Raw genomic sequence first — 22364 nt, forward strand, 5'->3', positions numbered from 1 at the left:
GGGCAAAGTTTCTTAAATATTCAAATTACATATCCTAGTTTTAAAATTTTTAAATCATATATTCAATTTTATTTTTATCCCGATTACTATTCTCAGTTGACTGCTTATATAATTATAACAGTCGAATCAATTAATATATATTTTTAAAATAATCTATTTATATTTTAAAAATTATTAATTTTAATATATCTATAAATATCAATTTGATATATCAGATTATATTTATATTTTTAAATATCAATTTGATCTATTATATTAAAAATAGGGTAAATATAAATTGATTTAACTATTACACTGTAATTGGAATACTAAAAAGATAAAAATAGAATTGAATGTGTGATTTAGTAATTTTAAAATTAAGATATATAATTTAGATATGTTTAAAAAAAAAAATCAGAAAGCTGAACATCCTTTACTCATGTGTCTTTCTCCGCCCTTTGTTAGACTAGTGGCCGACCAAACAGGTATGAAATCCAGGCCAAACTAGTCAAGCGATCAACTGGTTGCGATTTCAATATTGAGTTGGCCACGAAAATGCGAGTGGCTGGTTTGGTCATGAAATCATGATCGAATTGATTATGAAATTACAATCGAGCTAGCAATGATATTGCAACTGAGCGAGCCTCGGAATCGTGGCTAAGCAGTCGCTCCATCAATTCAATCCCGATTTTGTAATCAGCATGGCATCTTGTTTGAGCAGGTGGACTAGCAAGTCCACGAGTTAGTTTTTTCACTTTAATTTTTATGTTTTAGATTTTTTTTCTTCTCCACCCGGGACCCGGGGTCTAATTCGAGTGCTCCTTCTAGATTCCTAACTTGTTGTGACAAAAAGTGAATACGTTCGTCTTCAGTATCTCTGTCAGTTCATTCCAAAATTAATACGGAGAAGGTAAATTACGAACGATTACTAATATTTAGAATAGTGACTAGTACATAAAAAAAGATATTTACCTCGACTTTATCAAAATTTGAATCTCATATTTTATTATAATAATATTTTATATACTAACTATTAGACTCATATAAAGGGACTCTTAGATTCGTAACTCGTGCGACTTATCCAACTCGTTAAAATTATTTGATCGGAGGAATCTATGCGACTTATCCCATCCAAAACTGATGGTAAAAAGGAAGGCGGTATTTTTGGAAAATCATTACGTAATAAATTTTAAAACTAAGATGTTGACTTGGGTATCCAATAAATTTTCAATTTTTCAGTTCAAACCTAATTAACAACCCTACCCACGTGGCATGCATCCAGCGAAGGTGAGTCGGTGAGTCGACGGTGGCAGGTGGGCTATTCGGTAAGTGTCACCGTTGTCGAGCCCCACGGAGCGCTGTGGTCCACATCAACGTGTGGTCCAGTCATTGATGACAGCCACATGAACGCGGGTCCCACTTTCGCTGTCCAATGAAGCCTCGCACATGCGTCTCACCGTTATCTTCTCAAGTAACGCCGAGTTGTGTCAGATGATCAGTGTTACGCTTTTATTTGCGTAGCGTTTGTATATATATATATCGGAGTTGGAGCTCGGCGACCTCTGCTACTTCGCTGCTGTTGTCTTCGTAGATTTTGTAGGGTTTGGTGTTGAGAGATGGGTGAGGAAGAGGCGAAGCAGGCGGCGCCGGAGACAGCTCCGCCACCGCCGGAGACAGCGCCGCCACTTCCGGAGACAGCTCCTCCACCGCCGGAGACTGTGAAGGACGTGGCGGAGGAGAAGGCCCCGATTCCGCCGCCGACGGCCGACGAGAAGCCGGATAATTCCAAGGCTCTCGCCATCGTGGAGAGTGAGAACGTTTTTCCTTCTTCTCTCTGTCTCTCATCTTTTGTTCTCGTGGAGGGATTCTACGTGTTCTTGCTCTGTGAGACTTGTTAAAACCTGACCATCTTTGACCTATTGAGATTTCATATCCATGTTACTGGCTGGTGATGGCGAAATCAGCTAGAAATTTGTGTATGTACTGAAGAGTGGAATTGGGGATTTTTTTTTTTTGGTTGCTTTTCTCGAACTTGAGCTTTTCGGTCATAATTCCTTTTCTATTCATCGATTTCGTTCTTTCTCTTGTAGGATCCTCGGTAAAACTGACTGAAGATTCATGATATAGAATCTTTCATCTACTGAAACTTTACTATCTATTGCACTTTTTTTTTTCCTAAGAATTTCCTTTGCCTTCAGAAGTTCAGGATCCACCTAAAGAAAAGAGCTCAGGGGGGTCTATTGATAGAGGTAAGTGTTTGGAGGTCTACAGAGTAACTTCTCTGATTATCTTTTCACATCAAGTTATTTTTGGGAAAGAGGATGTTAATGTTTGATGATGTTTATCTTTCAGATGCTGCTCTTGCAAGGCTTGAATCAGAGAAGAGATTGTCTTTAATCCTGGCCTGGGAGGAAAATGAGAAGACCAAGGCAGATAATAAGTATGCCAATATGAAATCTTATTGAATCTTCCACTTTAATCTTCTATTAATGCATCTCATAGAACCTCAAAAACATAGAGATATCTAGGAATGACTTCTTGCAATGCCAAAGTTTTGATCTATTCAACAGATGATTGCTTAGAGTTGATTATAGAAACAGACTGGATAGCTGATGAGCTGGACCAACTCATTTCTTCTGGTCCAGTTATGTTTCCCCTTGAAGGTGTATACTTTCAAATTGAAGATTAGAAACTATAGAAAATTAAGTTCAACTATATATAGCTTAAGCACCTTACAGCTGAGACCTTAAAGGCTAAGACCATTACGTCGAGACCTCTAGGCTGGGACCAAGGCCTCCAGGCCCGGGACCCTCAGGGCTGAGAGCTTTTAGGCCGGGACCAAGACCTCTAGACCGAGATCTCTTTCGTGCTTATTATTTTGACGTGGCGTTGTAATTCTTACCTCGGAATCCAAGTTATGTAAGGTAGACTAAAATGCACTCATCCATCTGGAAGTAAGCTGTCTAATACAAGAGCTGGATTACCTTATTATTTTAGTTCAGGAAAAGAGGCCTATTTGACATATAATTCTAATTGAATTCCAGTAAGTGATGAGGAAAAGAAAATTCACCTATACAGGACTAACAGGATTTTAGCATTTGAGGTGTGTTTGTTAATATCAGCTAGCTGTTCCTCTACCGCATGATCCATCTTTTTTTGTTTGTTTGATTTGCTTGAACGACTTGTTCTGAGCTATGTTACCTACTTGCAGCATGAATTATTAATAACTCCCTCTATCTTGCCATTCTCTTTGACCAATAGCCACTGGTAAATTTTAAAGCAGGATCAGACTGTCAAAATAACAAGGTTAATCTTTGAATGCCGAGTTACATGTATGGTTTGAGGTCTAGCGATTTCTAAATGAAAAAACAACAATGATCCAATTACCTTAAACATACTTATCTATGTACTAGGGTTGATCATATTAATTTTAGTTGTCATCAAAAATTTTATCCTTTTTTTTCTGTGAAGGAGAACTGGTCAATATTCATACACTTTCTGGTTCCTTCTATGACAACCTAATTTATTTAATTTAATATGATTTCTCATCATTGTTCAACAGGGCTGTTAAGAAATTGTCATCCATTACTGCGTGGGAAAACTCTAAAAAGGCAGCAGTGGAAGCTGAGCTGAAAAAGATTGAGGTACGTGCTTATTCCTGTAATATTCCACACATGGCAAAGCTGTCGAGCTGAAATATTTCTTCTTGTTTTCATGAGGAATCTGTAGAAATGATACTGAATTGAAATATTTCTTGGTTTCATGAGATTTCCGTAGAAATGATTTTCATATGGTTGCTTTTATAGGATGGAATCATTAACAGACTAACAACACGAACGATTGTGCTCGAAAACATGAACTAATGATTGTGATAATCAATTAATATAATAAAAATAGCTTATTGATATAAAACTTGGATCCTGATGGATGTGCAGGAAGCGCTGGAAAAGCAAAAGGCAGAGTATGCTGAAAAGATGAAGAACAAGATTGCATTGCTCCACAAGGAGGCAGAGGAGAAGAGAGCAATGACCGAGGCCAGGCGCGGGGAAGAGCTCTTGAAAGCTGAAGAACATGCTGCAAAATATCGTGCCACGGGGATTGCACCCAAAAAGCTTTTTGGTTGCTTTTAAGCATGAAACTGATTGATGCGTGGATGGGAACAGACTATTTTGTGATCTAATTCCTCTGTTGTGTGTGTGGGTGTGTGTACCAATGTTTATAATTACGTTGATCGGTTGATGTTTGTATTTAGTTATGCTTCTCTCTGTAAAAGCTTGATGCTTTTGTATATTGACTAGAAGAACAAAAGACTGGTTTGTATAGTTTGCATTATATTTGTATTGTGGATATTCTTATTTTTAAATTTAATCTAACTCGTGGATCAGCATTATTTTTAACCGTTTAGTGTATGCTCCTGCCTAAGATCGTCAATGGTCGACTCATCGGTGAGGTATTATTGTTGATGTTGATTTTTTAGGAGATTGTGTGACTTTCAGTTTGAGATGAGGAACACAATAAGAAACTATGTTAGAATGATGGTCGGGAGGGTTTTCGACGCAGTCATTTCGATGCCTAAGATTTTTTAGAAAATAAATGATTGTTGGAATTAGGGTGTTTTGGATATGATGCAGTCATTTCGATGCCCAAGTAAGATTTTTTAGAAAATAAATAATTGTTGGAATTAGTGTGTTTTGGATATGTCTGTGTTTACGTCTCATAGGGATTGGTCATCTTGTTATAGAGTCGAGATCATTTGTCATGTTCTTGATTTTTTGTGAGTGTTTTCATGTTCTCCTGAAACAAATGGCCATTACATCCCTTTTATTTTGAGTAAGTGATTACGTTTTCCATCGTTTTTCCATAACGCTCGTATTATCTACGTTGTCTAATGATCCATCGCTTTACTCTCGGTCGGTATCCGAGTCCCTTTGACCCATCTGAATTGGATTGGTAGCCCGTAGCCGGGACGTGGGTTTTGGTGACTCAGAGTTGGGAGTCGGGACTTGACGCTCCTCTCCCACCTGGAGTGGGCTGGTAGCCGGGAGTCGGAACTCGATGTTTCTCTCTCATCTGGAGTGGGCTGATAGGCCTATAGATGGGAGTCGGGTTATGGTGACTCAGAGTCGGGACTCTGCAACACAATCTTTGACCATTTGCCTAAGTAAATTACAAACTTTCAATCCACTTGGTGTAGGAATTTTCGGACCGTAAAAATCACCTTTTTGCGTTGCGGAAACCCCGAATCCCATGCCACCGGATCCGTGCGAAGTTTAAAAATTCGTGTACGAATTTCTCTACTCCTATATCTACATTAGATTTACAAGATCAGAAGGTATACCTTTGCAGCGATGCCCTTCACTTAATCTCGCTCGTCCAAATAATGCCGGATATCGAAAATGTCAAAGTAGACACTCCTCTATGTGTATCCACACGAACAAAGAGATGGAGAAAAGACACTAGAGTGTGCTAGCACCCTTTGTGGCTCTCGGCAATGGAGGAAGAGAGGGAGAGAAGAGAGCTTGAGGAAGAAGATGAGAGTTACACACAAAATGAAAAACTACTCTCTTGAATAATTGTGGTCGGCCACATAAAGAGATTAATAACCTCCATGGAATACCAAGAGTCACAACTCTTGGTAACTCCCATGAGGTGGCATCCCACTTAAGCAACCATGATGATGTGGAGCATCATCATTGGTCCACTCTTTGCCAACTCACCAATGAGGTGGCAAATGGTCAAGTCAAACTTGACTCTTCATCTTCCTTTCAAGTCAAGTCAAACTTGACCACTTCTCTCCCATGGTTGATCAAATCTAACCATTGGTTCAAGTTAATTTTAATTTAATGAATTTCTATTCATTGAATTAAATTGACTCAATGAGTCTAAGTCCAAATTAGACTCATCTAACACATGAACCAAATTGAGTCCAACTCAATTAGCCTAATTTGGATTACTCTTAATCCAATTTGGTTCATCACATGGACCTAATCCTTTAGGTTCATCAAATGAACCTAATCTCCATCTAATTGCCCTTTGTGTGTGACCCTATAGGTTTTTATAACATTGGCAATGCTCCTAAACCCATTTAGAAGCATAAATAATGAGCGGTATCTAGCAACACATAATTACTACCCAAGTTATAAGAATGTTGAGATCCAACATCATCTTGTGACTACTAATTATGACTCTTCACAATATATGACAAGTGTCCTTCTATCCTTGACATCTAGATTGGTCAATGTGAGGCATAGACCGTGTTATCTTCTAATCAATCTAAATCTTGAATTCCAAGTAGTTTCACTTAATCAAATGAGCTCAACATCTCATATTGACTCATTTGGGCATGACCATGCACTTAGTGGTCTCACTCTATCAAGAATATCGATGTCTCTCCCATCATATAGAAGGGATAGATTCCATCTACATCACTCACATCCCTCCGCATAATTTGTTACATACCCAGTAATCGCCTTTATAGTTCACCCAGTTACGGGTGACGTTTGACGAAGCCAAAGTATGTAACTCCTCATGTAGGGAACCATGGTGACTCCAGGTCTAAGGACTAATAGTCATGCTAATAGCTACATGAGAAAGTATATGACACTCATATAACAATCCATGACGCTTTCCCATGGCGGGTCATTCAGTATACATTCTCCAATGCATACTCATGTGTCAACTTGATATCTCTATATCCATGACTTGTGAGATCAAGTCATCGAGTTGACCTACATGCTAGTCTCGTTGCATTAACATTTTCCCTGAATGCTAATACTTGACTAGGAATGATTAAGAGTAGTGTTCCCTATATCATCTCACTATCGATTCAACTAACCGATTGATATAGGTAAGAACCTTCTACTCAAGGACGCTATTATACTTAGTTATTTGGCACCAATACAAGTAAACATAATAACCATAAACAAATGTCTTTATATATATAAGAATATGATATAACAAGTCCATACAACAATCATCAAATGATTGACTCTAGGACTCTAACTAACACTTGGCTCTCGATAACTTCCTCTGTGTCACCCCCATATCACTGATTTTCCCCGCAAGTCTAGTCAAAGGAGGTGATAGTCTGATTGACTGGACATGTCTAGTGCAACAAGGTATGTTTCTATTCCTCCTAGCAAGTGTACCAACAAATCAAAAGTACATTCTTTAATAAGATTTGTGCCTTAATTACCACCACAACTATTAAATACAGGACATGTTTTATCAGTCTTGACTTCCATGCTCTGGAGAATACTATTGACCCCGATATTATATCATATTAATATGAGGTGACCTTTAAATAGGATTGACTAACCGTGCAATGATTATCAAGTGCTACTGTAATTTGTACACAATCTAACAGCTGATGATTCTATTGGAGCAATTCCAATGGTTCGTGCGACCATGTGTTTTGATGTTTGGGCAAAGGGTTTAAGTTAGGTTCATCCTTGTATTTGATATGTGTATTTGAGTTGTGCAGGTTTACAGGATACACATGTGACTCAGGTTGATGGCTTCGGGTCCGGTGAAGGATGGAGCATCCGAGGGACCGTGGATAAGGCAGTGAGGACAAGGGTCGAGGGAAGCGACTTCAAGGCATACACGAAGGATGGCATTGGGACGAGCCGCGGGCTTGAATGCATCCGAGGGATGAGAGCCAAAGGAAGTAGGCTTGAAGGCAAGAGGTCAAGACTGCAAAGAAGTATCAAGTGAGTCATAAGGGTAAGGGTACGAGTGCACGAGAGATTGTACTCGAAATAAAATCCTAATTTTAGGATTTTACTGTAGCTCTACTATAGCAGTCGACTGGTGAAGTCGACCGCGCAATCGACTGGGTGCGAACAGAATGGTTCTGTTCGTTCAGTCAGTGTGGATCAGTCGACTGCATGTTTTGGCAGTCGATTGCACCAGTCGACTGTAAGTTTTAGCAGTCGACTGGTATCGATCCGTTGGGATGTAACGGTCGAATTTCCACAGAGGACAGTCAACTGCATGTTTTGGCAGTCGACTGGTAGGCGGGGTTTTCAACCCGCGGCCTATATAATCAAAGCTTGGGAGCTTGGTTATAGTTGACGAAATAGAAGTGGTTAATCTCTATTAGTAGTCTACCTGTGCCCTAGCTTGTAAAGAGTCCAATTGGTGAGAGTTGTGGTGAGGTTTCTCCACCCACAAGGAGCTACGTGAGCTAGCCGGAGGTCTTCCGGGGAGTAATCCACTGACGGATAAGGATCGTCCACCTCAAGGACACACCGTGGAGTAGGAGTTTTATCTCCGAACCACGTAAATGATCGTGTAGCTTGGTTTGCATTCTTTCTTGTCTTTAGTTTAATTTCCTTTAGCTTATTTGTTTTGTATATTCCGCTGCGCATACTAACAAGTGTAGGAAGATCAATCGATTTGGGGGCGCCGTCTATCCAACCCCCCTTCAAGCCGGCCGACCGATCCTCACAAGTGGTATCAGAGCTAGGATGCTCTCCTTCGGACTAATCGCCGAGGAAGCAAGAAGATGGCCTACTTGATAGCACCTCCAAAGTTTGAAGGAGGAAGCCTTGGGAACATCACATTTTGGATGATGAAGATGGAAGTCTTCTTCAACACGGATTGGGATACTATGATGGTGATCAACGACCCATTCGAAGTCCCAAGAGACAAGAAGGGAAAAAGACTTCAACCACGACATTGGACGGAAGAGCAAACCTCACGTTCGGAGGCAAACTCAAAGGTAATATCAATCTTAATAGATATATTACCGTCTAATGTGATAATTGGTGTAGGTGAATATAAGAACGCCCACGATTTGTGGAGCAAGGTGAAGATGGTTCTACGGGAAGAACCTAAACCTACACAAAAAGAAGAAGAACCCAAGGAGATGGGTTTAATTGCTCAAGTTGAGGAGGAGCAAACGGAAGTTGAGTCACGCTCAACATCCGAGGAGGAAAAGGAAGATGAGATATCATCTACATCCTCAAGAATTGAAGAAAATTCCAAGACAAGTGAAGAAGAAAAAGAGGTCTTGGAAGTAGTTAACCTAGTGAGCACCTCCACCGAAGCAAAGTCAAAAGATCACATTGTGTGCTTCGGATGCAATGAAAGGGGACACTACAAAAGTAGATGTCCAATGGGTAAGAAGGTAACTCCTAAACCCACTCAAATTATTTTAGATACTAATTTGGGTTGTAGGAATGATGGTGACAAGAACAAGAAGGAGAAAAAGCACATTAAATGCTTCACTTGTGGTGAAATAGGGCACTACCACACCAAATGCCCAAGGAAGAGAGAGCTCAAAAAGTTGGGGCATTTAAGGATGTGGGAAAAGAAGTGGAGGAAGAATGGAGGCTCATATCAAGGGGGAGCTCCAAAGGTAAAGGGTAAGGTAAACCCTAATTTAAATTTGAAGTCAAATTTAAATTCCTCCATGCATGCTAGAAATAATTCTTATTATTTACCCATGCAAAATTTTGGTTTCAAATATCATGATAGGAATAGGGTAATTGTAGATCATAACCCTAAGGTGTCTATTCATGATAAATCTAGAAATGGTAGACCTAAGGAAACCCAAGGCATTAATCCCAAAAAGGGGAGACACATGCCTAGAAAGGGTAGGTCTAGGGATGTCCATGGTGGATATGTTGATTCCAGGGTTAGGAACCTAGAAAGGGAAAATCAAGTTTTGAAGACAAAGCTTGATAAGTTAGAGAAAACCCTAGAAAGATTCAATGTTGGATCTAAGGGTTTAGGTATGGTGTTGGGTAGCCAAAGACCCAACAATGATAGATCGGGTTTGAGATACCGATCTAGTGTCTCCAAGGCTAAGGGAAAGTCTTATGCTAGGGTTATATATGACTATAGCAAGGAGAAGCCAATAAATGGCAAGGGAAAATCATTTAAAGGTAAGGAGAAACTAACTAAGGACAAGGTATCCAATGTTAAAAATGTTAGATTTGTAGGCCTAGCCATTGTGGATGAGTCACCTAGGGAGGTGACTAAGGTTAAGAGCTCTAGGGGGAGCTCAAAGAGTCAATTTAGGACCCATGGCCAATGGACCTCAAGGGGGTTTTACTTGGGAGTCTAGACAAGCCATGGAATGTGCCAAGTGGTTTGGAGACGGACTTGAGTCTCAAACCAAGGGTTTTGACACAATTGGTTTATGTTTCATGCAAGAAGTATGACAATTGAGGTCATATAACATGAAAATTGATTTTGGATGTATAGATTTCATATAAACCAATGTCAGGGATGCATTGTGGGTTAGTATGGGCAAATACATCAAGAGGAAGCCAAAACTAGGACTTTAGGTCAAGGTTCAATTGAACTTTTTAGCTAGTTTTGTATTTTGTGTCAATCTTGGGATTTGTGATAAATATATTTTTGTATATATTTTTCCCAAGTAGACATTGATATAATAGACCTCTCCACAAAATTTGAGAATTTTTGTAGGTCTATGAAATTTCTGGCGTATTTCTGAAGTTGGCCAGAAAATGTTGATTTTTTTATGAATAGTGTACCAGTCGACTGGTACAGTTACCAGTCGACTGGTAACATTATTTTTGAGCACAAAATGTCTCTGTAAGCTCGTTTTCATGAGGTCAGTCGACTGGTACTTCTTGCAGTCGACTGATACCATCCTGAAAGTGTTTTCAGCATTGGATTTTGACCGGGTCAGCTCGTATAGATGTATGGGATCCATGGGGGATAAATACATGAGTTTAGAGTCAATTGGATGATAAGTTTTCAATAATTGGGATATTGTTCGAAAGCTTTTTGGATGTTAGGAAAAGGGGGAGAAGTAAGGTTTAGTTGGAAAAACCTTAGTGTCTTTGCGTAGATGGAGCCTTGGGATAGGTTCTTAAAAATCCTTGTGGGAAAATTCCGAGATCAATGGGGAGCATAGGTGTAGGGGGAGCCTTGGGATAGGTTCCAATGCATGATGCATTGATTCGGCGTTGTAAGTCCAAGTGTGTAGCCTTGGCATCGTAAGTCCATTCGGCGGTGTAAGTCCAAGTGAGTAGCCTTGACAACGTAAGTCCATTTATTTTAGCATATTTATTTGCTATTGTTTTTCCTAACTTAAACGTATTGTCAAACATCAAAAAGGGGGAGATTGTTGGAGCAATCCCAATGATCTGTGCGACTATGTGTTTTGGTGTTTGGGCAAAGGGTTTAAGTTATGTTCACCCTTGTATTTGATATATGTATTTGATTTGTTCAGGTTTACAGGATACACATGTGACTCAGGTTGATGGCTTCGGATCTGGTGAAGGATGGAGCATCCGAGGGATCGTGGACAAGGCAGCGAGGACAAGGGCCGAGGGAAGCGACTTCGAGGCATACGCGAAGGATGACATTGGGACGAGCCGCGGGCTTGAATGCATCCGAGGGACGAGAGCCAAAGGAAGTAGACTTGAAGACAAGAGGTCAAGGCTGCAAAGAATCATCAAGTGAGTCATAAGGGTGAGGGTATGAGTGCACGAGAGATTGTACTCGGAGTAAAATCCTAGTTTTAGGGGTTTACTGTAGCGTCACTGTAGCAGTACTGTCGACCGCGCAGTCGACTGAGTGCGAACAGAATGATTCTGTTCGTTCAGTCAGTGTGGATCAGTCGACTGCATGTTTTGGCAGTCGACTGCACCAGTCGACTGTAAGTTTTAGCAGTCGACTGGTATCGAGTCGTTGGGATGTAACGGTCGAATTTCCACAGAGGGCAGTCGACTGCATGTTTTGACAATCAATGGTAGGCGGGGGGGGGGGGGTTTCAACCCGCGACCTATATAACCAAAGTTTGGGAGCTTAGTTATAGTTGACGAAATAGAGGTGGTTAATCTCTATTAGTAGTCTACCTGTGCCCTAGCTTGTAAAGAGTCCTTGGTGAGAGTTGTGGTGAAGTTTCTCCACCCACAAGGAGCTACGTGAGCTAGCCGGAGGTATTCTGGGGAGTAATCCACCGACAGATAGGGATCGTCCACCTCAAGGACACGCCGTGGAGTAGGAACTTTATCTCCGAACCACGTAAATGAACGTGTAACTTGGTTTGCATTCTTTCTTGTCTTTAGTTTAATTTCCTTTAGCTTGTTTGTTTTGTATATTCCGCTGCGCATACTAACAAGTGCAGGAAGATCAATCGATTTGGAGGCGCCGTCTATCCAACCCCCTTCAAGTCGGCCGACCGATCCCTCACAGATTCTTCTCTATTTTCAAGACAATACAGATTTAAGGGTCTTGATTAACTACCTCCCTATATAAATAAGATTGCGATGGTGGTCTCCTCTTTGTGCAACCCTCATTTGTGTGTACGCCGATCTTCTCCACCCTTGCTTCTTGCCTACTGCATTACCTTCCTTGAGTAAGTTCTTTGTTTTACCCTTGTCGAAGGTTTGCTCACCCCTCCTCTGGCCACGATCTTCCCTGCTCCCACTTGCATCCCAGTACTAGTCTCGTGATACCTATAGGATCTTCATCCACTCCTTGGTACCGATCTATAGAGTCCAACTTCAGTAGCGCCTCCTTGGACCGGCTAAGGGCTACTATGAGATTCCCGTTAACCATATTTTGATACTCCCCAATGATAATGACCGTCCTGACTATCCCCCTCTTGGTTATGTTACTTTCTTTCGAAGTCATCTGATAAGCAGACTTTGCCCCCCTTCTTCTCCGATGTGTTTCAATATTTTCATATCTTTTTGTGTTAGTTGGGGCCTAACTCCTTCTTAATTTTAACCGGATTAGTCATCTTGTCCAACCTATATCGAATTCCCTTGTCCGCTTGATTATTCCACTACTTTTTTATCCTAAGAAAGTGGATGACGGGGTACTTTTCTTCTCTTCTTGAGTAGGTCACGATCTGATCCTTCCCTCATCTCATAAGGGATGGAAACTCTAACTTTTCTTCTTCCTCCGTTTTCAATATCCTGGCCCACCTGATAGCAGTAGGATCTACCTACACCTCCTTTCATAAAGGACCTCCACTTGGAGCACGGTTACCTCTAAGGGTCTGAACGCTTGCAAGACTTGAAATTTGATAGCACATCTCTAATTGAAGAGGGGTTACTCCATTGTTTGGGCTAAGCCCCCTTGTAATGGCTCTTCGCCTTTCTTTTAGTAAATCCTGCTTTTTTCCTTGGGTTTTATTTGCTAATTGAAAATATCTCCCTTATTGCAGCCTCTGCCACATTGAATGCCACTTTCAGGAATGCCCTTAGGTTGACTAACGCTGAATTGGTGACCCGTGACGTTGAAATCGTTGATTTAACTAGGGTAGAAATCCATGCGGGTGCTGGGTCTACTCAAGTGTCTGCTTTAGCTGATGAATGCCGACCCAACACCTCAGAAGGTGAAATACCTTTGCCAACACCCGTTCTATGGGAGGCGATTCTAGCCCCCACAATCCTTGAATCAGTGTCATCCAGATAATCCAAGACCCCTCTTCGGATAACTTGGAAGAGACATTGTTCCACCATGGTCACTCAGCAATCCTCTCCGTCGGCTCGGGACTCTCCATCCCTTGACTCCCAAAATTCTTGAGTCAAGATTCTACCTGTCAACCCACCATTACTGGTGCGGTCTCTGCTTGTGCTTATAGGAGCCCCAACAAATGCCAATACTTTACCTTTGCCCGCTCCTATTGCCATGCAGGCGCCAAGCTCGACCTCCTTCCCGTGAGGAGATCCCGGTGCCAGCACATCGCACCCTCCTTGTTGGTCCCTTGTGCGGCCTGCAAGAGGGAGGTGAATGGTGTATAATTTACATATGTATTTATGCATACTTTATCGTACATTCACGATTTTATCTCGAGTATGTTTTACGCATTTGCACTTCTTTTTATCATTATTTCAGCATTATTACTCTTTTGTTTCGAAGATTTGCCTTCTTGTAATTTGTTATGACAGGAAGGCTTTTGAGGCAGAAATGGAGTGAAAACGCACTAAGGAGTAGCTTGTGGTGAAAGGGGGCAGAGCAGGGTCGTGTCTCTTGGCACGATAGTGCTACTTCACTAGACCGCAACAAGAGCTTGGTCATGTCCCTAGGTACGATCGTGCAGGACATCGAGCAACCAACCCCCATTCAGGCCATGTAGATTCATACGACCGTGTGGGGCAACCAAAGCTCAATTTGACTGAGGTCATGCCAATTGGCATGGTCGTGCCTAGCTTCCAAAGACCAACTTCACTGGGGCCGTGTGAATTCGACACGATTGTGTGCCACCTTGTGACCAACTGGCTTTGGCTGTGCCCAAAAGGCACGACCGTGGCACTGCACGTGTTAGGGGTCATGCCAGCCTATAAATGGGGGATTCTCCCCCCATTTCAAGGGGAGGAAGTTTTCCCCTCTTGGGGAAGATGATCTAAAGCTCAGATATGGTGTCCTGGAGGTTTCGAATCAACTATCGAAGGTTGGAATCTAGTTCTCTATTCCTCCATTAGCAAGGATTGCTCCGAAGATTACTCATCGTACTCGCTAAGTCTTTTATTCTCTTCTCTATTGATATGAATGTTGAGGTTTGTTTTCCTTGTCTTTGGATTCAATTCCTTTCTTGTTATAGAGTAGATTTCCTATTCTAGGGATTAAGGAGTATGTGTGATATGGATTTGATATAAAACTCTTGGATTACACCAATGTCCTGCTCAAATGATGTTTTTATTCTTGTTCTTGTTAAATCTAATGTATATGTGTCGATTTTTGCTTATTTCTCATGTTAAATTTGATGGATGTGTGTGGATTATTAATTTAGTATAGATTGATCTCTAAATTGTATGACCAGGAGTTCTAGTGACAAAGATTTCCTCTTAATCAAACATTTAGGGGTAGGTCTAAATGAAGAGGGTAATCATCCCACAAGGGAGATTTAACTGAACTTAGTGGATTTTACTTAATCTCGTACTTATAAATAATTTGTGTGATTTAGGAATGTATGACCGGGGGTCCTAATAACAAGGATTCTCTCTTAATCGAACTTCTTAGATTACCATCTCATTTAGGAGCATAGGATGACAATAGGGATAACACTCCTACACATAACCACGGATTAGTGTTGGTACTTGGGTTAGGCTTCCTACATGTATGAGAATTGACAATAAGGAATGGGTAAAACTAAGCACATTAAGTCCCATCACATTGAAATCGAAATCCCTAGAATATTTTGCTAATCAAGACTTTCTCATTTTATCTTTAGTTTACTTTTCTATGTTTCTCCGCTTACTTTTATGCAAAAATACTTTTTTAAGAATTCGTTAGTTTAGCTAATTCAAGATGTGAGTCTTTGAGTGTTCCTAATCTCTGTGGGATTAATATTTTTATTACTGACGACATAGCCGTGCACTTGCGATTTCGTAATAAGTTTTTGGCGCCATTATCAGGAATTTGTTAGCACTTATTGATTTTCAATTAGAGTTAGTTTAAACTCTGCTTTTATTTTCTTTTTATAAAATTTACTTACACATTCCTTTGTATACATCTTGTATTTCTTTTACTTCTATTTCTTACACTTATATTTTTGTATTTTTAATTTTTGCATTTCACTTACTTTGCATTTTATTTTTTGTTTCTAAAATTATATTTTTCTCCATTTTCAAATTTTTTTTAGTTTAATTATTTAAATTTAATTGATTAATATTGCTCTTGTATGCATAGAACTAACATTGTAGAAAATATAACTCTTGTATGCATAGGACTAACATTGTAGAAAATTTATATCCTATTGATTTTGAGATCGATAGGACATTCCATAAAAGAAACAACCTACGAAAGCAACAAGTAGAGCAATCACATTCAGAAATGACAAATAAACCTCTCAAGGACCATGCAACACCTTTTGCACATGGCCTGAGGTCAAGCATCACGAGATCGACCATTGAATCTAATCACTTTGAAATAAAGTTTGCAGTTATTACAATGGTGCAACAACACCAATTTGGGGGAGAACCCTATGAAGATCCGAACCAGCACCTTGAGGTCTTCTATGAAACTTGTGGGACCATGAAGATGAATGGAGTCTCTGCAGAGGCTGAGAAATTATACAGCTGGTTGGATATAGGATCGGTCAGACTGTCTCGAGAGGATAACATTGTTTGGGAATCGCAACAACCTATCGGAGAATAACCGCTACCCACCCAGGAATATTCCAATTGATCCCATCGAAAGCTGAGAAGACGGAACTGTTAGTGTGATGTGACCAGAATATTAACCGAATTTCCATGACCTAGAGGGGGAGGATATGATGAGTTATTTTCTATGTTGACTAAGTCATTAGAAGGTCTCTAGTCAACGATACCTGTAGATAGTGACCATGTTACCCCGGTCCCTGGTACCCCGATGTTCGAGACAGATCCCATGAATATATAAGGAATAGGATAATTATATAATAATGAAATGAATAAAGAATGAGTATGATGATGTATCCATACCTAGTGGAGTGCCCTATGGTAAACAAGTGAGCTAGTTGTGACGTTGATCGAGTCATTGTGATCTGAAAGAGTAGATGAATGTGAGCCGAATGAGGAGCTAGATTTGGCTGCACAGAGCATAATAGTGGCTCGTAGGCTGGACCATAATAGTGGCTCGCAGGCCAGAATGTTACAGCAACACGAAGGATGAATTTTTATAATGGCTCATAGGCCGGATAATTCCAATAGCTCACAATCATAATAGTGGCGTAAAGGTCGAAACACAACAACAACACGGAGTTGGAATGGAATAGCGGCTCGATGGCCAGAACACGACGGTGGCTTGAAGGCCATATTAGTGTCGAAAACACACGTTAACGTGGATTAGATACCGAATCAGTGCTGAAAGTGTACAACAACACGGATTGGAGGTTGTCTACGATGAGGGGTTGGATGCGTCTCGGGGCTGATCTTGCACTTGCTTGGTTGGCCAGCGACAATATAGCGACAATAAGGTGGGCGGTGACCCCTGCAGGGCAGTGTCGACTGACTGTGGCCTGCGAAGAGAAGGGCGTCTGTAAGGAGGGAGAGGGAGGCAGTGCCAGGGGTGGCGCGTGGTCTGCTGGTGTGCTTGTGAGGAGGCGGGACGGGGCTAGTGATGAGGTGGTGTCGGACGGAGAGGTAGCATGAGCCTCACATATAGATGGCAGTGGCAGCTAGGGCTGTCGATGAGAGGAACTGTCGATAAGAGGAGATAGAGAGGGGGTTTCCAACGCGTGGCGACATACGTGAGAGGAGGGGGAGGCGGTAGCATGGTTGTCGGGAGAAGAGAAAAGAAGAGGCAACAACTTCCTCGCGTGATTCCATGCGGTGGCGATGGCGTGAGGAGGCAGCGGTGCTGCTCAGCGATGTCAGCGTAGAGAAAGGAGGAGGCGGTGTCTTTTTCCTCCAGCGGAAGAAAAAAACCCCCTCTTCTATGAACAATACCTCCTTTCTCAAAAGCCCTAGCCCTCCAAATGTGTAATGACCAACTTGCCCTTTTCCTCCACGTGTCATCATCTCATCACTGCATCACAAGCCTCCGCTTCAAGTCTAGTCGAAGGAAGCATGAGTCCGATTGACTAGATAGTTTGTTGCAAAGGCTGAATCGCTCCTGATAATAGAGTCAAATCACTGAACCCATCATATAATGCCATGCAAGCTGTTGCGATAGTAGTAGTGTCGCGCGAGGCATAATAATAGTGCAGAGCGAGCGACGAAAAATAATATCAAGTCAATAACCAAGCGGATGCCAAGCAGGTGACTGAGCGAATGTCAAATGAGCAACGAAAAAAATGCCCTACGAGCGATGACGATGCAACCGAGCGATGAGCAAAATGAGAGTCGACAGAGTGACAAGTAAGATGTAGAGCTAGGCAGAGAACAATGAGCCGAGCAGGCGACCAAGGGATGCTGAGGGGGGTAATCGATCAAATGCTGAGTGGGTGACTGAGAGGTGTCAAGTGGGAATGGATCCCGAGATAGAAAAGGGCAAGGAGCCTGTGTAATCGAAGGCGAATGGGAGTGAAACTTCTGAGCTGAGCGAGCGTAGACCTCGAGAATTGAGCGGGAGCATAGCTCGTGAAATCGAAAATGCACAGGAACGAAGTCCGTGAACTAAGCAGGCATTGAGCCCGAGAACTGAGCGAGAGATTAGCCCGTGAAATCAAAGGTGAATGAGAGTGGAGTCCGTGAACTGAGCAGGCGTGAAGCCCTAGAACTGAGCGGGAGTGTAGCCCATGAAATTGAAGGCGCACAAGAGCGAAGTATGTGAACTGAGCAGGCATGGAGCTCGAGAACTGAGCGGGAGCGTAGCCTGTGAAATTGAAAATAAACGAGAGCAAAGTCCGTGAACTGAGCAAGCGTGGAGCTCGAGAACTGAGCGAGAACGTAGCCCATGAAATTGAAAGCGCATGGGAGAGAAACCCGTGAGCCGAGAGGGAGTGGAACCCATGACTGAACTGGAGCATAGCCTATGAAATCGAAGGCAAACGGGAGCGGAGCTCATGAGCCAAGCTGGAGCGATAATCTAGTTCGAGACTAGTGGAGATACTTTGGTCTAAGACCAGTGGAGATAACTCGACCCCGAACTGGGAAGGTTGAGCTATGATGTCAGTGGAAGCGGAGCCCATAGCAATATGAGGGAGCAGATCCTTTATCATACCTGATCGTGGAGTGATACTGACCGGCTGAGGATATAATTTGATCCCTCGATTTCCGAATGCCCGTAGAGTCAGGGAGAGAAATAGTATCAATCCCTTGACTCCCAAATGTCTTCGGAGTCAGGGAGAGAATAATCTGAGTCATAACCGTCAAAGGGAGCGAAACTTATAGCAATGCGAGGGAGAAGATCCCATAGCAATAGGAGGGAGCAGAGCCTGTAGCCTTAAAAGGAGGCAGAGCCTGTAGTAGTAAGAGGGTGCAGAGTCCCATGAGTGAAATATGTAGAGCCTATAGTTGTAAGAGGGTGTAGAGCCCCATTGGTGGAGAGTATAGAGCCTATAGCCTTAATAGGAGGAGAGGGTGCAGAGCCCCATGGGTGGAGGGTGGAGAGCTTGTAGTAGTAGGAGGGTGCAGAGCCCCATGGGTGGAGGGTGCAAAGAGCTTGTAACTATAAGAGGGTACAGAGCCCCATGGGTGGAAGGTCCAGAGCATGTAGTAGTAAAAAGGTGTAGAGCCCCATAGGTGTAGGGTGCAGAGCCTGTAGCACACCTGATCGGGGAGCTAAGCCCCTAGTCCTTGATCGAAGAGTAAGGTCCCTATCCTGTAATCAAATTGTGAGGCCCCTAGATCCTGATTGAAAAGTTGTACCGCGAGTCTCTGATCAAGGATTTATGCCCCTAATGTTTGATCGGGGAGCTGTGTCCCTAGTATCTGATCGGGAAGATGTGCCCCTAATCTTTGATCGGGGTGTTGTGCCCATAATCTCTGATTGAGGAGTTGCGTCCCTAGTATATGATCAGGGAGTTGTGCCCCTAGTCTTTGATCGGAGAGTTGTGCCCTTAGTTTCTGATTGGGGAGTTGTGTCCCTAGTATCTGATCAAGGATCTAGGGTCCTAGTCTTTGATCAAGGAACTACAATCTTACTCTCTTATTAGGGAGCTATAGCATATCCTGTAATCGTAAAAAGGGAGTAGAGCCCGTAGCGTACCTGATAAAGGAGCCTTGTCCATCGGCTGAGAATCCGTATCGATCTCTCGACTCCCAAATACCAGTGGAGTCAGGGAAAAATATAATAGAAAAATTAACCTGTCGACCAGCTGAGGCTTCGAGTCAATTTCTCAACTCCCGAATATTCGTGGAGTGAGAGAAGAATATAATATGTTCGTTAAAATCCTCCGAGCCCATGACGATGGAAGAGAGTTTCTCGGCGTCATCCATCTTCACGTTCCAAATCAAATGGAGATTCCCACAGACTATGCCAAATATGATCCCATCCGGAAGCTAAGAAGACGAAATTATCGGTGTGATGTGGTTGGAATGTTAACCGAATTGTCATGACCCAGAGGGGGAGGGTATGATGAGTTGTCTTCTATGTTGACCAAATTGTCAGAAGGTCTATGGTCAATGCTACATGCAGACAGTGACTGTGTTGTCCCGGTCCCTGGTACCCCGATGCTCAAGGCAGATCCCCACGAATATATAAGGAATAGGATAATAGTAGAATAATGAAATGAATAAAGAATGAGTACGGTGACATACCCTGACCAAAGGGGGTGTCTTCTAGTAGACAGGTGAGCTAGTCGTGACGCTGATCGAGTCATCATGATCCGGAAGAGTAGATGAATGTGAACCGGATGAGGAGCTGGATCTAGCGGCACGGAGCATAACAGTGGCTCGTAGGTTGGACCATAATAGTGGCTCGTAGGCCAAAATGTTATAGTGATACAAAGGTCGAATCGTAATAACGGTTCATAGGTCGGATAATACCAATAACTCACAATCATAATAGTGGTGTGAAGGTCGAAATACAACAATGACACAGAGTTGGAATGGAATAGCGGCTCGATGGCCAAAACACAGCAGTGGCTCAAAGGCCAGATCGATGCCGAAAACGCACGTCAACATTGATCGAATACCTGATTAGCGTCGGAAGTGTACGACAGCACAGATCGGAAGTCATCTACGATGATGGGGCTAGATGCGGCTCGAGGTTGATCTTGTGCCGGCGTGGTCAGCTAGTTACAAGGCAACAACAATAAGGTGGGCGGCAACCCTAGAGGGTAGCGTTGGTTGGCTGTGGCTGACGGAGAGAAGGTCACCGGTAAGGAGGGAGAGGGAGACGATGCCAGGGGAGGTGCGTGGCCTGCTGGTGTGCCTGTGAGGAGGCGGGATGGGGCTAGCGATGAGGTGGCGCCAGACGGCGAGGTGGCATGAGCCTCGCCTATAGATGGCAGCAATGACTGGGGTTGCCGATGAGAGGAGCTATCGACAAGACAAGAGGGAGAGGGGGATGTCGGTGCGCGGCGATGTGCATGAGAGGAGGGGGAGGTGGTAGCGTGGTTGTTGAGAGAAGAGAAAAGAAGAGGAAGCAGCGTCCTCACGTGAGTCCGTGCGGCGACGATGACATGAGGAGGCGGCAGTGCTACTCAGTGGCGTTAGCATCGAGAAGGGAGGAGGCGGTGGCTTTTTCCTCCAGCGAACGAAAAAAACCCCCCTCTTCTGTGAACAGTGCCTCCTTTCTCAAAATCCCTAGCCCTCTAAATGTGTAATGACCAACCCGCCCTTTTCCTCCATGTGTCATCATCTCATCACCGCATCACCAATACTCTGACATTCACATACAACGAAACCTTCTTATGAGGATGGTTGTATATCTTTTATTACCTGACATCAGATATTCTAAGTCGCATTATTACGAAAGTTATAAAAAATAGTTCATATACATGTAACATAAGCTTGTTCGGAGGATAAATGTACATCTTTCATCACATTATGATATCAGACATTCTCTGTCGTTTCATTAATTGCTCTCTCCTTGATGTGCGTAGAGAGAATCGCTCCAGGTCCGCAGCTCCTAACTCGAAGTCTTTCTTCTGTTAATATTCTTACCATCTAGCTAGCACATCATCTTTCCTCCTTTTAGACGGGATTTTCAAATCTTAATTTCACAACTTAATAGTATGGTATGAGTTTCTAAAATTTAAATAGTTTATATAACTTTGACAGAAATTCAGTGTAAACTTAAGCGTATCATATTCATTTAATAACATATTAATGTATTTCTAAAATTCTTAGCCTATTTAAAATTTTAAAATATGAATATTGTAAGCCATCAACCCGTAATATAAATCTTAGAAATTTTGGATATGATGAAATTTAAAAGGCTGTTAAAAATGGATTGATACTGTTTAAAATTGATTCCGTTCAAGAAAAGAGGTTTACTAATAGAATGTGAGCCATTTGAACATTATTAAATCTTAAGATATTTTATATAAATTAAAAATCAATCAAAGTAATTTTTTTGTGGTTGATTATCATCTTTGAAGACCATGGAGTTATTATTAGACTGGGATTTGTCTTAGCGCTGCATTTAATAAATTAGCCATCGATGGATGGCAACGACTTGGTGGCGTCGCCTCTTGCGACACGTAGTGCCGCTATCGGCCTCGTCAGCCAGCGTCGCGTTCCGTGGTGGTGTCAAATTACTGGGTGGCTGTCTTCTTTGTCTTCTCTTCAATGCTCGTGGAGCCAGATTTGTTTTGGTGTCCATTTTATTTTTGTCTGTTTCTTCCATTTCACATTTCTCTTAGGCCAAATCGATTATAAGCAGATTCAATTTATCTGAGGGATTTTTATTTTTTATTTTTTTTTAAAAAGTAGGTTAAATGGAAATTCAAACACGAAATCTTATGTAGGTGAAATTGTATCGCATGCTGATTCAGAATAATCACACACATTAAAGCCAACTCGGACCAAAATGATTTAGAGAATATTTTCACATTCTATATTTTAGATGGATTTTTT

At 42.1% G+C, this 22364-nt stretch overlaps 1 protein-coding gene across 1 annotated transcript; it reads left to right on the forward strand.

Moving 5' to 3' along the window:
- The first annotated feature begins 1511 nt into the window (after positions 1–1511).
- LOC121984644 (remorin-like) lies at positions 1512–4342 on the forward strand. Its single transcript, XM_042537698.1, has 5 exons — positions 1512–1788; positions 2178–2228; positions 2332–2419; positions 3542–3623; positions 3915–4342. The coding sequence occupies exons 1-5, from the start codon at positions 1596–1598 to the stop codon at positions 4107–4109; spliced, it is 609 nt and encodes a 202-aa protein (XP_042393632.1). The 5' UTR covers positions 1512–1595; the 3' UTR covers positions 4110–4342.
- The last annotated feature ends 18022 nt before the right edge of the window (positions 4343–22364 follow it).

Source organism: Zingiber officinale, chromosome 5B, assembly GCF_018446385.1.
Source record: "Zingiber officinale cultivar Zhangliang chromosome 5B, Zo_v1.1, whole genome shotgun sequence".
In the NCBI taxonomy this organism is placed as follows: domain Eukaryota; kingdom Viridiplantae; phylum Streptophyta; class Magnoliopsida; order Zingiberales; family Zingiberaceae; genus Zingiber; species Zingiber officinale.

Coding starts and splice junctions, on each gene's coding strand:
- LOC121984644 (XM_042537698.1), top strand. CDS start 1,596: ATGGGTGAGGAAGAGGCGAAGCAGGCGGCGCCGGAGACAGCTCCGCCA. Junction 1,789..2,177: donor GGCTCTCGCCATCGTGGAGA/GTGAGAACGTTT, acceptor CTTTGCCTTCAG/AAGTTCAGGATCCACCTAAA. Junction 2,420..3,541: donor AAGACCAAGGCAGATAATAA/GTATGCCAATAT, acceptor ATTGTTCAACAG/GGCTGTTAAGAAATTGTCAT.